Genomic DNA, 15,366 nt, shown 5'->3' on the forward strand with positions numbered 1-15,366 from the left:
CTACCGCACGACCACGAGCTGTGGACTAAACAAAATGTAACTTTTAGGCTGTTCCATTAATATTATTAACTCTCTGTGCACAATCTTTATGTACAGCCAACATCAAAGACGAAGCCCCGCCTGGCTCCTCAGTGTAGCCACCTTAACCTGTAGTTCATCGCTTAAATGTTGTTCGTAACCAGAACTGAAATCGTTATTTGTACTGACGCGCTTAATAAAGATCCTAACTGCAACAGTCACTTATACTCACAGCCGGGAAAGAGGACAGCACGAAACAGAGTGACACACAAGGCTTTGACACAGCTGACAACAATTACTAACTCACACAGTACTGTCAGCTAACTAACGTTGGCTGCAGCCAAAAACAAATGACTATCCTTGAGTGAAAATTATGCATCTAGTGGCAAGTGATAATTTTGGTGGATTTTGAAAATATTTGGATGTTTTATGGTAAAATTATTTTAAAAAATCACTTGACACATTCAGCCTACAGCAAACAGAACTATTTAATTAGCTAACGTCTAGTAGCTCTGAAATTCATATCACCTAAACACTTACACTGAAGCGCCAAAGAAACTGGTAAATGCATGCGTATTCAAATACAGAGATATATAAACAGGCAGAAGACGCTACTGCGATCGGAAACGCGTATATAAGAAAAAAAAAATGCTCAAATGTGTGTGAAATCTTATGCGACTTGACTACTAAGGTCATCAGTCCCTAAGCTTACACAATACTTAACCCAAATTATCCTAAGGACAAACACACACAACCATGCCCGAGGGAGGACTCGAACCTCCGCCGGGACCAGCCGCACAGTCCATGACTGCAGCGCCCCAGACCGCTCGGCTAATCCCGAGCGGCCGTAAAGACAAGAAGTGTCTGGTGCAGTTGTTAGATTGGTTATTGCTGATACAATGGCAGGTTATCAAGATTTAAGATTGTTTGAACGTGGTGTCATAGCATGCGCACGAGCGACGAGAGACAGCATCTCCGAGGTGGCGATGAAGTGGGGATTTTCCCGTACGACCATTTCACGAGTGTATCGTGAATATCAGGAATCCGGTAAAACATCAAATCTCTGACATCGCTGCGGCCGGAAAAAGATCCTGCAAGAACGGGACCAACGACGACTGAAGAGAATCGTTCAACGTGACATAAGTGCAACTCTTCCGCAAATGGTTGCAGATTTCAATGCTCGACCATCAACAAGTGTCAGCGTGCGAACCATTCAACGAAACATCATCGATACGGGCTTTCGAAGCCGAAGGCCGACTCGTGTACCCTTGATGACTGCACGACATAAAGTTTTACGCCTCGCTTGGGCCCGTCAACACTGACTCTTGATGACTGGAAACATGTGGCCTGGTCGGACGAGTCTCATGTCAAATTGTTCGAGTGGATGGACGTGCACGAATATGGAGACAATGTCATTCATCGATGGACCCTCCATGTCAGCAGGGGACTGTTCAGGCTGGTGGAGACTCTGCAATGGTGTGGGGCGTGTGCAGGTGGAGTGATACGGGACCCCTGATATGTCTAGACACGACTCTGACAGGTGACACGTACGTAAGCATCCTGCCTGACCACCTGCATCGATTCATGACCGTTGTGCATTCCCACGGACTTGGGCAATTCCAGCAGGACAGCGCGACACCCCACACGTCCAGAACTACTACAGAGTGGCTCCAGGAATACTCTTCTGAGTTTAAACACTTCCGCTGCTCACCAAACTCACCAGACATGAACATTATTGTGCATATCTTGGATGCCTTGCAACGCGCTGTTCGGAAGAGATCTCCACCCCCTCCTACTCTTAAGGATTTATGGACAGCTCTGCAGTATTCATGGTGTCAATTCCAGCCTACTTCAGACATTAGTCGAGTCCATGCCACATGTGTTGCGGCACTTCGGCGTGCTCGCGGGGTCCTACACGATATCAGGCAGGTGTACCACTTTGTTTGGCTCTTCAGGGTGTAGTTCCGGTATTCTGTCTTAGTTCCCGTATTGTTACGTGCCCAATTTATTATACGCTCTAGTATTGATAAACCTGCAACTGTATGCATAGTGCATACCTGTAGTCGCGGTTTAATGTGGTGTTTTCTTTACGTCAGAAATATTTTTTTAGTGCTAAACTCGGGAAAAGTAAAGGCACAGAATATCTACAAATTTCGTACTGAACGTCTGCGTGATGGTAAAGTTGCAGACTGGCTAGAACGAATTGAAGGCTGTGACATAAGCGCACTTATTAAAGTTTTTCGGAGTAGTTCGTTAGCGCGTTATGCCGATATATTAAGCCACCGTGACACAAAAAACACAAAATGCTGCAGTGTAAGACGAACAAAAATACCTTTCAAAACAGTGAAAGAATCTTTAGAAGAGAATCAATCTGAGGGCTCCCTTGCATTATTTGTTTCTAACCACTGTGCGATCATGTCATCTGATCACTTAAGTTATCTGTGTAAGAGTAAATTCACAGACAGTGATGTTTCCAGAAAGCTTCAGATAGAACAATGTTTAGTAGAAAACATGCACTACGGCCCTATTCTGTGGTAAATCTGGAGCAAGATACTGATGAAAGCATGTACAGCATTCTAGTTGCTGAAGCAACAGACATAAGCGTGACCAAATATTTAGGAATGATAATAATAATAATAAATTACAGTGCTGCAAACAATGTGATAATTTCAAAGGTTTTGAAACTGGCCGACGTCCAGCATTTAATTAATGCACAGTCTATTGTGACAGTAATTAAAGACACGCTTCAAGAATTCCATTTAGGTTTCAACAACTGCAGGGTATATGCACAGACAATACGGATGTAATGTTAGGTGTTAAACAATGGTTTTGTCTCAGTTTTGTAAAACAGACATTCCGCATTTGATCCTTATAAAATATGTATGCCATTCGGTTCAACGTACTGCTTCTGCTGCGAATTAAGCGCCGTCACGAAATCATGACATCCTACTTAGGGAATCGCACAACTGATTTTTGCGTTCTTCAACTCGTCAATAGTTGTTTCACGAAATTTACAAGACAATCAGGGAAGCAGCAGAACCCCTCAAATTTCCGCGTGCATGTGATACGCAGTGGCTGTCCATAGGGTCTTTGGTAAATAGAATTACAGACCAGTAGTTGAGCTTAGGACACTCTTTGAAATAATGCTAATAAAAAACAAGTGTTACAATGCAGAAATGCTTCATGCAATGTTTGCTGATGAATACACTTTGGCGTATTCAGTATTTCCGAAACCCATTCTTTCGAATTTGCAAATGGTTAATAAATGTTTTGAATCCTACACGGAGATCCGCGCAAGCTGTTGAACGACATCGTTGTGGTAATAGCCATTAATTAAAGTTGTTGTCGTCCCCACATATCCTGTGCAAAAAATTTAAATTTAGAAGCAAAAGCACTTAGATCCTAAACAATAACTAGGCTATGAAACCAAAAGAAAGGCTGATAAACATACACACTTACACCTAGAACACGCCTAACGTCAGAGATGCATCTAGTTTGTCTGCCATGATCTAGTTTGTTGCCATGATTTCCAGACAGCAACAAAATTCTGAGGAGAATTTCACTTCTTTTAGCGTGGAAAGCTCTTCTAGACGTTGAGGAACCATTGAATCCTCTACTTGTATCACATAATAATGACCCTGGCAGAATACACAAAAATTGATTTTTAGTGGCAAAATATAACTGTTGTCAAATAATCCGAAACCACAGACACTGTTAATTTCTGTTGTGAAGTGCTTGAATATAGGGATACAAGTGACATCACTCCACTTCCCTAACTGGCAACGTTTGCATTGTCGCGACTAGTGTTAGCATGGTTGAATGCGGAAGCGGGAAGACATTTTTGCCAGATGAACATTATTAAAACCAAAGCGAGATATAGGAAGAGATCCGAAATGATGAATTCATTTTTGTCGATCTGAGCGGGAGTGAGAATGAAGAATCAATGTTGACTACAGTTGCGCTCTATGATTGGGTGGTTTCGGTACAGTAGTTAAATGACAGTAAGTAGTAAGATTACCGGTAGTACTACCAGCACTGGTAAGGAAAGAAACACCAATGCATGTATGAGAGAGAAACTGGGAACCGACGACTTGTCTTTGTTTTTTGAAACAAAATTGAGAGTTCGAAGAAGTATTTAAGCGATGTTTGAAATATTTTTGTTTAGCGGTTTTTCATTTTAGCTTTTTTTGAGGAAATTGCGTTTTCTGGCACTATGTGATAAATCTGTATTGTTTTCTTTATTTTACTACAAAATCCATCTGTTTCACGTTACAAAGTAACAATTTTCGAATGAAACATGAACTAAGCATTAACAATTGTAGCCTTGCTGTCAATACTGTTTATCCTTAAGTAACGGGCAGGAGGATAGCTATGAGGAACAAAAGTGATCGTAGGTTACCCGACCCTTTATATAGCCTGACTCAGTTTCTAGACGGTTCATCGCTTCCGATTTTTAGGGAGGAGCTAGTGAGATCGCTTTGAGGTAACGCCTAATGGTATGCAACCCATCTAACAAACAAGTAACACGGGTACGACCTTAGCTGACAAAAGCTACTAGCAAAATTACTGTCGTCTACACTTAGTAATTGCAATCTACAGTATGCTACTTTGTCGACTCTGCCGGCCGTTGTGGCCGAGCGGTTCTAGGCGCTTCAGTCTAGAACCGCGCTGCTGCTACGGTCGCAGGTTCGAATCCTGCTTTGGGCATGGATGTGTGTGATGTCCTTAGATTAGTTAGGTTTAAGTGGTTCTAAGTCTAGAGGACTGATGACCTCAGATGTTAAGTCCCATAGTGCTCAGAGCCATTTGAACCATTTGAAGTTTGTCGACTCTAATGTTGCCACAATTATGAACTGACAGCAGAAGTGCTGAAGCAGACTGCAGCAATTACAGGAAATAAGCAGCTGGATGTACTTCATCCGATACTACCTTCGGCTCTGATGTTTAACCTTACGTCGAAGAAGACGATGATCTCGAGCTGTTCATTTTCTCTTAAGAAAGTTCGCCGTGATACATTTCGTAACACTAAGTCAGCTTTAAACACAAAGGGTAAAGTGAACTGTCTCATTTCTTGGTTGCTCAACATACCATACACTTAAAGAAAATAAAAATCAAATAGTTTTTTTAAATATGCGAAAAAATGTAGTGGTTTGTGGTGGTTTTGAATATGCTTTTAGTGGGCAATACAAGTTCACTGTTGGCATCACGCCTTCCTACTAGAGTTGTCAGGTTCAAAAATAGAAAACCCAAACTGGGCGTTACATTTAACCAGAAATTTTGCCTTAAAAGGCGGAATACCTGTTTTAAACAGAAATAGTTAGTTGGCTATTTTCAGTCGTTTATTAATAGTCAATTAGTCAGTTTTTTACTAGATTAACCTTAAACGTGTTTACAGGAAGACGTTCATGAAATTGACTGAAAATGTCAGTTTTCAATTTATTTTTTATTTATTAGCAGAACTCATGAACAATAAGTTCCCAAAGTTTCAATAATGAAATTACATGCAAAGTTCGTTAAAAATAATTGAATGTGTCATGCAGCATTCTTGCCACGCCCACTTATTGAAACAACACTTCAATACTAGCTCGGTGAACAACCATTCCCTGCATTACTTTCATCAAATTTGCGTGGGATGCATCTAAAGGGTTGTGATGTATGTTGTCTGGTTTTATTGACCGTCTATGACTGTACCGTATCTTAGAAACAATAACAAACCAGTTGATTTGTTTATGAAGAAGCAGTTCTTGTTTTGCCTAGCGCTACTGACGGAGATGACAAGGCTATCAGACAGACCTATACAGTGGAAGTAACTTGAAAAGTGCAGTATGGGCTACATACTTCCACATGGTGTCAACAAATGAACATCCCATTCATCATCTGTGTCACAACAGCTGGTGTAAACACCTACAGGCTCAGAGGGATAACAAGCCCCACATTCGCAAGGAGAGGCTTCCATATAGTATCCTGGATGTTGTCAAGGCCACGTACAGGTCTCTCGCCAATCCTGAAGTTCTAAACAAGTGTGTTCATGGCAAAACCCAGAATCCAGATGAGTCTCTAAATCCACTTATATGCAAACTATGCCCTAAAACCATATTTATACCTGCTACAGTTGTCAAAATTGGCGCTTATGATGCACTTCTTGTATTGAATGATGGGAACGTAGGGAGTAAGAAGGTATTAGTGAGAATGAGTTTTAAGACAGGAAATTTCACTCAAGACATCTTGAAGAAAATAGGTTTACACCGACTCTCCGCAGCTGAAAAGTCAGTTGAAGACCTGGCAGAGGAAAGAAGGCCGAAAGAAGCCTTGTGAGGAAATAGGACTCCGAGTACGAATATGAGGGCTTCTGAGGAGGTGACGTGAGAAAAAACGTTCGGTTGCGCTTTAAACTCCATTTCCTAAAAATTATCGTTTTTGAAGTTGCTATACCTTTTTCTCAGAATGTGTGACGGCTTAAACTATGGAATTCTGTACACTTATTTCCATAAACCCAGTAAATGTTGTCTCGAGAGTAAATTTTGGAATTGTGAGTGTAAACTGAGATACTGGGCAAAGTGCTTGGAATTTTGCAGAATTTTATATTATACTTACAGAATTATAATGAAAAATTATTAAAATTCTCGTATTCGATACATTGAAAGAAACCTCATGAGAGAAGTTTACTATACGCAAACAGATTAATCAGGGAAAATTTTGAAGAAAAATCTTGAATAGTTTCTGAAAAAGTTTTTAAATTCCATAAAAGAATTAAATATGCATAATCCAAGGAACTTAATAGTAAATGTGTTATTTTCACGTAAAGCAAGGTGCAAAATTTCATTGCTGTACCTTCAAATTTGTGGCTTTGTTGCATCTTTTAAATAGTGCCCCCTCAACTGAGGAAAAAATCAATAAAAAGCAACGCGCGATCGATGTGGGAGAGGGTTGTCATCAGCTGATGGGCACATTGTACTGTGCCTCGCTTGCTTTGTGCGTAGCGTCATTATGAAGTGTGTGTTATAGAAGAAAATTCTAGCACACAGACATAATACCAGCAGAGTGTAAATGAAAACTGTTTACAACGTACCACAGTGACGTAGGTGAAGTCGACGAGTACGAATTGATGTGGGACACTTGAGCGGTCTATCAAACTGGAGAACGGCCTCAAAGCGGGCTACAAAAGCTATATAAGCCACAGGGCATGAGCGCTGTGCGGGATTTTCGTTGAAGTCGATCTCGAACATTAAAAACCCCTTGTTCGTGCACTTACAAAATGTAAAATGAACGTTTCTGTAAATGGTACCTAAGAATATCGTGAATTTCAACAGCATTAAATTAACAATTAAATCGTCTTGTTTGACTGACCTTCTTACTACGAAACTACTGTGTCAGCCCCGGATCTACGATATTTCCGAACCTGCTTGATAAAACGAAATAGGCCTTTCTAATATTGCAGCATTTGTAACAAAAATTGTCATTTTTATCTACCTCATTAACATAAATAACACGAGAGAACATAATTCATGCACTACCAATATCAAATGCTTATTAGGCCAACTACAAAGAAAAAGTTTCATGTTAGGAAATAGTTTCACATTTCATAGAAAAAACATCTACATCTACATCTACGTGATTACTCTGCTATTCGCAATAAAGTGCCTGGCAGAGAGTTCAGTGAACCATTCCTTCAAGCTGTGTCTCTACCGTTCCACTCTCGAACGGCGCGCGTGAAAAACGAGCACCTAAATGTTTCTGTTCGAGCCCTGATTTCTCTTATTTTATCGTGATGATCATTTCTCCCTATATAGGTGGATGCCAACAGCATGCTTTCGCAATCGGAGGAGAAAACTGGTGATTGAAATTTCATGAGAAGATACAGTCGCAATGAAAACCGCCTTTGTTTTAATGATCGCCACTCCAATTCACGTATCATGTCTGTGGCACTATCTCCCCTATTTCACGATAATATAAAACGAGCCTCTCTTCTTTGAACTTTTTCAATATCTTCCATCAGTCCCATCTGATACGGATCCCACACCGCACAGCAATACTCCAGAATACGGCGGACAAGTGTAGTGTAAGCAGTCCCTTTAGTAGATCTGTTGCACCTTCTAACTGTTCTGCCAACGAATCGCAGTCTTTGGTTTGCTCTACCCACAACATTATCTATGTGGTCGTTCCAATTTAGGTTATTTATAATTGTAATCCCTAAGTATTTAGTTGAATTTACAGCCTTCAGATTTGTGTGACGTATCGCGTAATCGAAATTTAGCTGATTTCTTTTAGTACTCATGTGAATAACTTAACATTTTTCTTTATTCAGGGTCAATTTCCACTTTTAGCACCACACGGATATCTTATCTAAAACATTCTGCAAGTTCATTTTGGTCATCTGATGACTTTACAAGACGGTAAATGACAGCATCATCTGCAAACAATCTAAAAGGGCTACTCAGATTGTCTCCTATGTCGTTAATATAGATCGGGAACAATAGAAGGCCTATAACACTTTCTTGGGGAACGCCGTATATTATTTCCGTTTTACTCAATGACTTTCCGTCTATTACTAAGAACTGTGATCTTGAAATCACGAATCCAGTCGCACAACTAAGGCGATATTCCATAGCCACAGAGTTTGGTTACAAGACGCTTGTGAGGAACGGAGTCGAAAGCCTCCTGAAAATCTAAAAATATGGAGTCAATTTGACATCCCATGTCGATAGCACTCATTACTTCATGAGTATAATACGCTAGTTGTGTTCCGCAAGAACGGTATTTTCTGAATCCGTGCTGAGTATGAGTCAGTAAATCGTTTTCTTCGAGGTACTTCACAATGTTCGAATACAGTATAAGTTCCAAAACTCTACTGCAAATCGACGTTAGAGATATGGGCCTGTAATTCAGCGGATTACTCCTATTTCCCTTTTTGGGTATTGGTGTGACTTGAGCAACTTTCCAGTCTTTAGGTGCGGAACTTTCTGTGAGTGAGCAACTTCCAGTGATATATGTTTGCTACAAATGTTCCAGCACTTAACATCCAAACATATATCTTATTAAAATATTTCTAAGATTATAGAGTTTGTGTTATATCTTCCAGGTAGAAATGCAGCAGTCAGGCTTGCCTTTCTTTGATGAATACGATGTAGAAAACCGACAAAAGTAAAATGAATGTAGAAGTATCGAATATGACACTAATGGTGAAACTTAATTTGAAATACAGTTGTTCTGAATTCTATCACTTCTTAAACTTAAATGGAAACAAACATTTGCTGAATCAAATGCATTCATCACAGAAGTATGGCGGTACAAATAACTAAGTGTTAAAAACTTTGTATAGACACCTAAGCAAGTGTTGTCCACTTCTGGAAGTGTTGTCCCGTTTACTAACTTTCAGGATTCAAGTGTATTATAGTTATACAATAACTACGAATGTGCCTATTTTTAGATTACGTTTGTTATATTATCATTTGGTGCTTACTGTTCATTTCGTTGTAAGGTTTAGCTATGTATAACAGTTACGGAGCATTGTTGCACCCCGAGCAGTGAGCAGTCATAAAATTGGTCCCAGCTTCGATCGCTAGAAATATAGTCACCTTTGTTTGGATCGTATTGTAAACGTAATTGGCCTTTGCAAAACGCTTGTAAAAGTGTTTTTTTTCTTTCATCACCTGCACGGGGAAGTTTAAATTAACTTTCTGTTGCTTTTGTAGGCTATTTTGAGGTTGTTTCTCGGCGTGACAGACCGCACGTGTACAATATCAAACTGTCCGTCTCTAGGTCAGCTACACCATTATGGTACGTTGTAACCAGTTATCGTTTACATCCCGTACACCCTTATGGTATATCTCCTTATTGCTCCTTATACTTTTTCACCCCGCTCACATCATTATCTTGGTACAGACCTTCACAGTACGTTCTCTGCTTCATCGCTAAAACGTTTAACAAAGTGTTCCTCACATACGTAAACGATCTACCGTCTAATATACAACAGGCAGAAATAGTTCTTTTCGCATATGACACAAGTATTGTAATCAATCCAAGCATATGTGCAGAAACAAATAGTAAACAATGCTCTTAAAAGTATCATTGACTCGTTTTCTGCGAATGGGCTCAACCAAAATTTTAAAAAGGCACAACATATTCAGTTATGCACATCTAGGGATACTACACTAATACGAATTGTAACACATGGTGAGGAATAATAAGTGCAGTGAAAACTTCAAAATTATTAAGTGTTAATATTGATGAGAATTTAAACTGGGAAAACCTTATTTTGGAACTCATTAAACAACTTAATTCAGCCACTGCTACACTTATAATCATCGTAAATCTTGGGAAGATTTACCGAACAATCAGAAAGGTGACATATTTTGCATATTTTCATTTAGTAATGTCATATGGAATAATGTTCTGGGGTAACTCATCTTTAAGAAAGAAAGTCTTCATTGCGCAAGAACGTGCTGTAAGAACAATACGTGGCATTCATCCACGATCATCTTGTAGACATCTATTAAAAGAGTTTGGCAGTCTGACTACTGCTTCACAGTATATTTATTCCCTCACGAAATTTTTTGTAAATAATCCATTGCAGTTCAAAAGGAACAACGATGTAAACAATTACAATACTAGACGGAGAAAATGACATCCATTACTTCACATTAAGGTTGTATTTAGCGCAAAGTGGGATACACAACGCTGCCACAAGAAATTTTGATAACCTATCCAGGGTATGAAGTGTCTGACAGATAGCAAAGTAAAATTTGAAAACAAACCAAAAATGTTTGTCCGTGACATTCATTTCTGTTCTGTAGAAGAATTCCTATTACTATAATGTGTAAAAGGAGGTGGGCAGGAATTACTAACTCTCATATGGAGATATTAAAATAAAAGAACTACTACTTGATAAACCTACCATAGATCCGATTTCTACCCAATCAACAATAGGCAGCTGATGGGCCAACTTGAAGTTAATGCACTATATTAGCAGGAGCAGCAGTCTGAATGACTGACCGATCGGCTTTGTAACGCAGCCTTTGTATATTGATACTGCAAATACTGAAAGCAAGGATAAACTAAAGCTACCATATTTTTACGTGAAGGCTATGCAGCTCTACTGTATGGTGAAGTGATGATGGATTCCTCTTCGTTTTTTTCTCCCTCCCCAGCGCTTGCGAACCCTCTGTGCGTGCGTCATTGGCAGGTGGCTGTTTCGCCACCCCCTCGGTAATGCGCTGCCGGTAAGCGTATGTCCACACTCACAACGCATACTGGACTAGTCCGCAACGTTTTCAGCGTTTTTCTCTGCGCGTATCGAACACCAGCGCCGCTACAGTACTCTTCGAATCATGTGGTGAAATGTGTCATTACAAACCACGAAATCTTTTTTCAGTTTCAAGATTATGCACTGTTTCTGGAAGATAATTCGCCCCAATCCATATCTGATTTAAAACATTCGTAACATTGGTTATGTAAATGTTTATGGTTGCCTACATATTATACTGAGCGGTTATAATTAAAAGTGTCGCTGTTCACAGAGGTTCAGTGTGGGCTGTGATCGATTTGCTGCTAAACAGATTACGCTGGAAAAAAATTAGTTCCAATTTTGGCCACCAGGTGCAGATATGGCTTTGAGAATGCAAGAAAGAGGCATAGAAATGCTTTCATATGTAACCTATTAGAGACAGGACATGGGCAGAAAAGATCAAACAAATGAGAAAAGTATAGTGATAATTTTATTTTTAACCACTACATACACAGCTTCTTCAATAAGAGCTGAGACGCTGTAGAGTGGAAGATTTGCACCTGGTGACCAAAAGGGGAATTAATTTATTTCCTGCTTAAATCGGTTCCGCATTAACTCATTAGCATGTCTACCAAGTTTTGCTGTCATACGATAATTACAGCCCACACAGGACCCACGTGATTAAGTGCACTTTAATTAACAAAATGAAACGTTCTCGGACAAGACTTCCAAATGCAAATAACAATGAAATCTTTCAGCAAACAAAGTATTCGAAGAAGTGAGTAACATTGGATCAAAGCTAAGTAAAGCGATACTTTTATTCAGGAACGTCGATTCGTAAGGTCGAGCTTAAGTCAGACAATATTGCTGTTTTCCAGTTACCTGGATAACGGTTTTCCATTTGTGAAAGATCTTGCTGAAACGGTGCTCCATGTTCGTCACTAATGGCTCCAAGATTATCCTGGAAGACGCCTTAATGATCAGCTACTGACCGCCACATTCTCAGGATGCACTGTAATTGACAATTCTTCACTGTGACATGCAGCCCATGTATAAGATGGTGAATTGCACAGTTTTGTTTGTTTTGGAGGCGATCTATCTATTTCTGTCAGACAAAAATAACAGTCGAATGTGTTGTCCGGTGGCTCCCAGAAAATCATGGGAACATAACAAGTACGCATACATAGTCCTTTAAACTAACCTGTCAGGAGTGTAGTACATGACGAACATCTTATGTGGGTGACCAGATTATCGCCCTGATCGCCAATCTCACAACCGATATAAAGTTTGTAGCATTCCTTTACGAGAGCGTTAAGTTTTCTTTTTGACTGTTGAGACGTAACTCTCCACAGATATAACAAAAACAATTTGTTTTGTTTACGCAGGAACGAACATTTCTTCTTATGAACTAACACAAAACACATACCACAAACTTTTACCAGCTTAGAAGAACAAACAGGCACTTCCAACAACTGTCAGCATTCTCAGTTCCGAGATGCAAGTGACAACAAACGCAACGCGGTTCTCCGTGTTCAATCACGGCTCATCGACAGTGCTGCCAAACCACATACACTTCCTGGAGACAGATTTCTGAACTGAGGATCGAGCGTGGTGATACTTCCTTGTACGTATTTCGATTATTTTCCAACAGTTAATTATGCAGAAAATTTGCATTAGGCTACAGGAGAGTAACCAATACGCAGCGTTTTCAAGGATTTCGATAGACGGAGGGTAGACTTTCATAAAAAAAAATATAACTCGAAAGAATAAAGCTTATTTCGTTCTCGAATTCAGCACCGACGAAAAAGAACACCATTCACATTCTTTCTAACAAATGTGTTGTTGACCAAACCACCGATGAGTGATGAACCGGATAGAGACGACGCCTTCCGGCAAGCGTGTGGTCGCCAAGGTGCCGACGATTGCGCAAAAGTTGCACCGTGTGCGGCGTTGCAGCAAGCAAAGTTGAACACCCGCGGCTGCCGCAGCGGGCTGGTTTGCGGGCCTCTGTCCGCGGTGAGTACCTGCGAGCGCCAGCGCCGGCCGCCGCCTCCAGAAGCGCGGCATCGCCGCCTCCGCCTGCGCCGCCCCCGCCGCCGCTTCCGCTGCGTCCGCGCCTGCCTCCAGCTCGGCCGATGTTCCGCGCAGCACTGGCTTCGGCCGCTCGCGGCGCGCCGCACAGCACCTCGGCAGCCCGCCGGCTCGTGACCTTGGCGGCAAACCAGCACGGGCACGCCTCGTGGCGTGCGTATCCCTCCGCGACAAAACTGGTGAGAAATGACGCCTCCTGGTCACTGCAGGGCACGCGAGTACAACCGTGCTGAGGTGACCGCGCGCCTCTGGCAGAACTGCCAAAGCTTCGGCACCTCCCCACCCCTTCCTCCCCTCCGCCCAACCCCCACCCCACAGTAAAACTACCTACCTTCCTGCGTGGCGCAAATCCGTGGTTAACGGCTCCTTCGTCAGAGATACATTTCAGTAAAAAGCGTTTTATTTTTGTTTCTAGGAAACCTCACCTAGATTTTCTTCTTGTAAAACTCTGAAGATTTGAGTACACAGGAGACTTCTGAATAATCTAAAATTCGATTTTTTTACAAAATTATTAAATTATGTAGTAGTTTCTGATTGCACTGATGTAGAGGGTGCTCTAAAATCCCCTTACAACTTTCTAGGAGTTGTAGACGGGACTGAGTAGATAACACCGGGTGATCAAAAAGTCAGTATAAATTTGAAAACTGAATAAATCACGGAATCATGTAGATAGAGAGGTAAAAATTGACACACATGCTTGGAATGACATGGGGTTTTATTATAACCAAAAAAATACAAAAGTTCAAAAAATGTCCGACAGATGGCGCTTCATCTGATCAGAAGACCAATAATTAGCATAACAAAGTAAGACAAAGCAAAGATGATGTTCTTTACAGGAAATGCTCAATATGTCCACCATCATTCGTCAACAATAGCTGTAGTCGAGGAATAATGTTGTGAACAGCACTGTAAAGCATCTCCGGAGTTATGGTGAGGCATTGGCGTCGGATGTTGTCTTTCAGCATCGCTAGAGATGTCGGTCGATCACGATACACTTGCGACTTCAGGTATCCCCAAAGCCAATAATCGCACGGACTGAGGTCTGGGGACCTGGGAGGCCAAGCATGACGAAAGTGGCGTCTGAGCACACGATCATCACCAAACGACGCGTGCACGAGATCTGTCGGACATTTTGTGAAATTTGTTTTTTCTTTGGTTCTAATCAAGCCCCATGTCATTCCAAGCATGTGTGTCAATTTTTACCTCTCTATCTACATTATTCCGTGGTTTATTAAGTTTTCAAATTTATACTGACTTTTTGATCACCCAGTGTTTTGGATTGGATATCATGTCCAGAAACGTATGAGGGTCACTCCAAAAGAAATGCACACAATTTTTTTTTAATCCATCTTTTACTCTACATGTTAGAAAGTTTTACAGTGTGTAGATACATCCTTTAGGAACAATATTTTCATTTCTCCACATAATTTCCATCCCTCTCAACCTCTTTACGCTATCTTGGAACCAGCGCCTGTATACCCACACGGTAAAATTCTGGACCAACCTGTTGGAGCCACTGTTTAGCAGCGTGCACAAGGAGTCATCATCTTCAAACCTTGTTCCACGAAGACAGTCTTTCAGTTTCCCAAAGAGATGATAGTCACACGGAGCCAGATCAGGACTGTAAGGCGGGTGTTTCAGTGTTGTCCATCCAAGTTTTGTGATCGCTTCCACGGTTTTTTGACTGACATGTGGCCGTGCATTGTCGTGCAACAGCAAAACACCCTGCTTTTGCCGACGTGATCGAACACGACTCAGTCGAGCTTGATGTTTCTTAAGTGTCGTCACGTATACATCAGAATTTATGGTGGTTCCACTTGGCATGATGTCCACAGGCAAGAGTCCTTCGGAATCGGAAAACACCGTAGCCATAACTTTTCCAACAGAAGGTATGTTTTTGAATTTTTTTTTTCTTGAGTGAATTTGTATGATACCACTCTGTTGATTGCCTCTTCGTCTCTGGTGAAAAATGATGGAGCCATGTTTCATCACCTGTCACAATTCTTCCAAGAAAACCGTTTTTCTTGTTTCTT

At 40.9% G+C, this 15,366-nt stretch overlaps 1 protein-coding gene across 1 annotated transcript in view; it reads right to left on the reverse strand.

The window, feature by feature from the left end:
• Positions 1-13,320, reverse strand: part of LOC124621969 (beta-1,3-galactosyltransferase 4-like) — a 273,923-nt gene extending 260,603 nt beyond the window's left edge. The window contains exon 1 of the mRNA XM_047147503.1: positions 13,267-13,320. Within this exon, the coding sequence (XP_047003459.1) occupies positions 13,267-13,309 (43 nt within the window). The 5' untranslated portion in view covers positions 13,310-13,320. The remainder of the gene's footprint in view (positions 1-13,266) is intronic.
• Between the last annotated feature and the right edge of the window lie 2,046 nt (positions 13,321-15,366).

This window comes from Schistocerca americana, chromosome 7 (assembly GCF_021461395.2).
Source record: "Schistocerca americana isolate TAMUIC-IGC-003095 chromosome 7, iqSchAmer2.1, whole genome shotgun sequence".
In the NCBI taxonomy this organism is placed as follows: domain Eukaryota; kingdom Metazoa; phylum Arthropoda; class Insecta; order Orthoptera; family Acrididae; genus Schistocerca; species Schistocerca americana.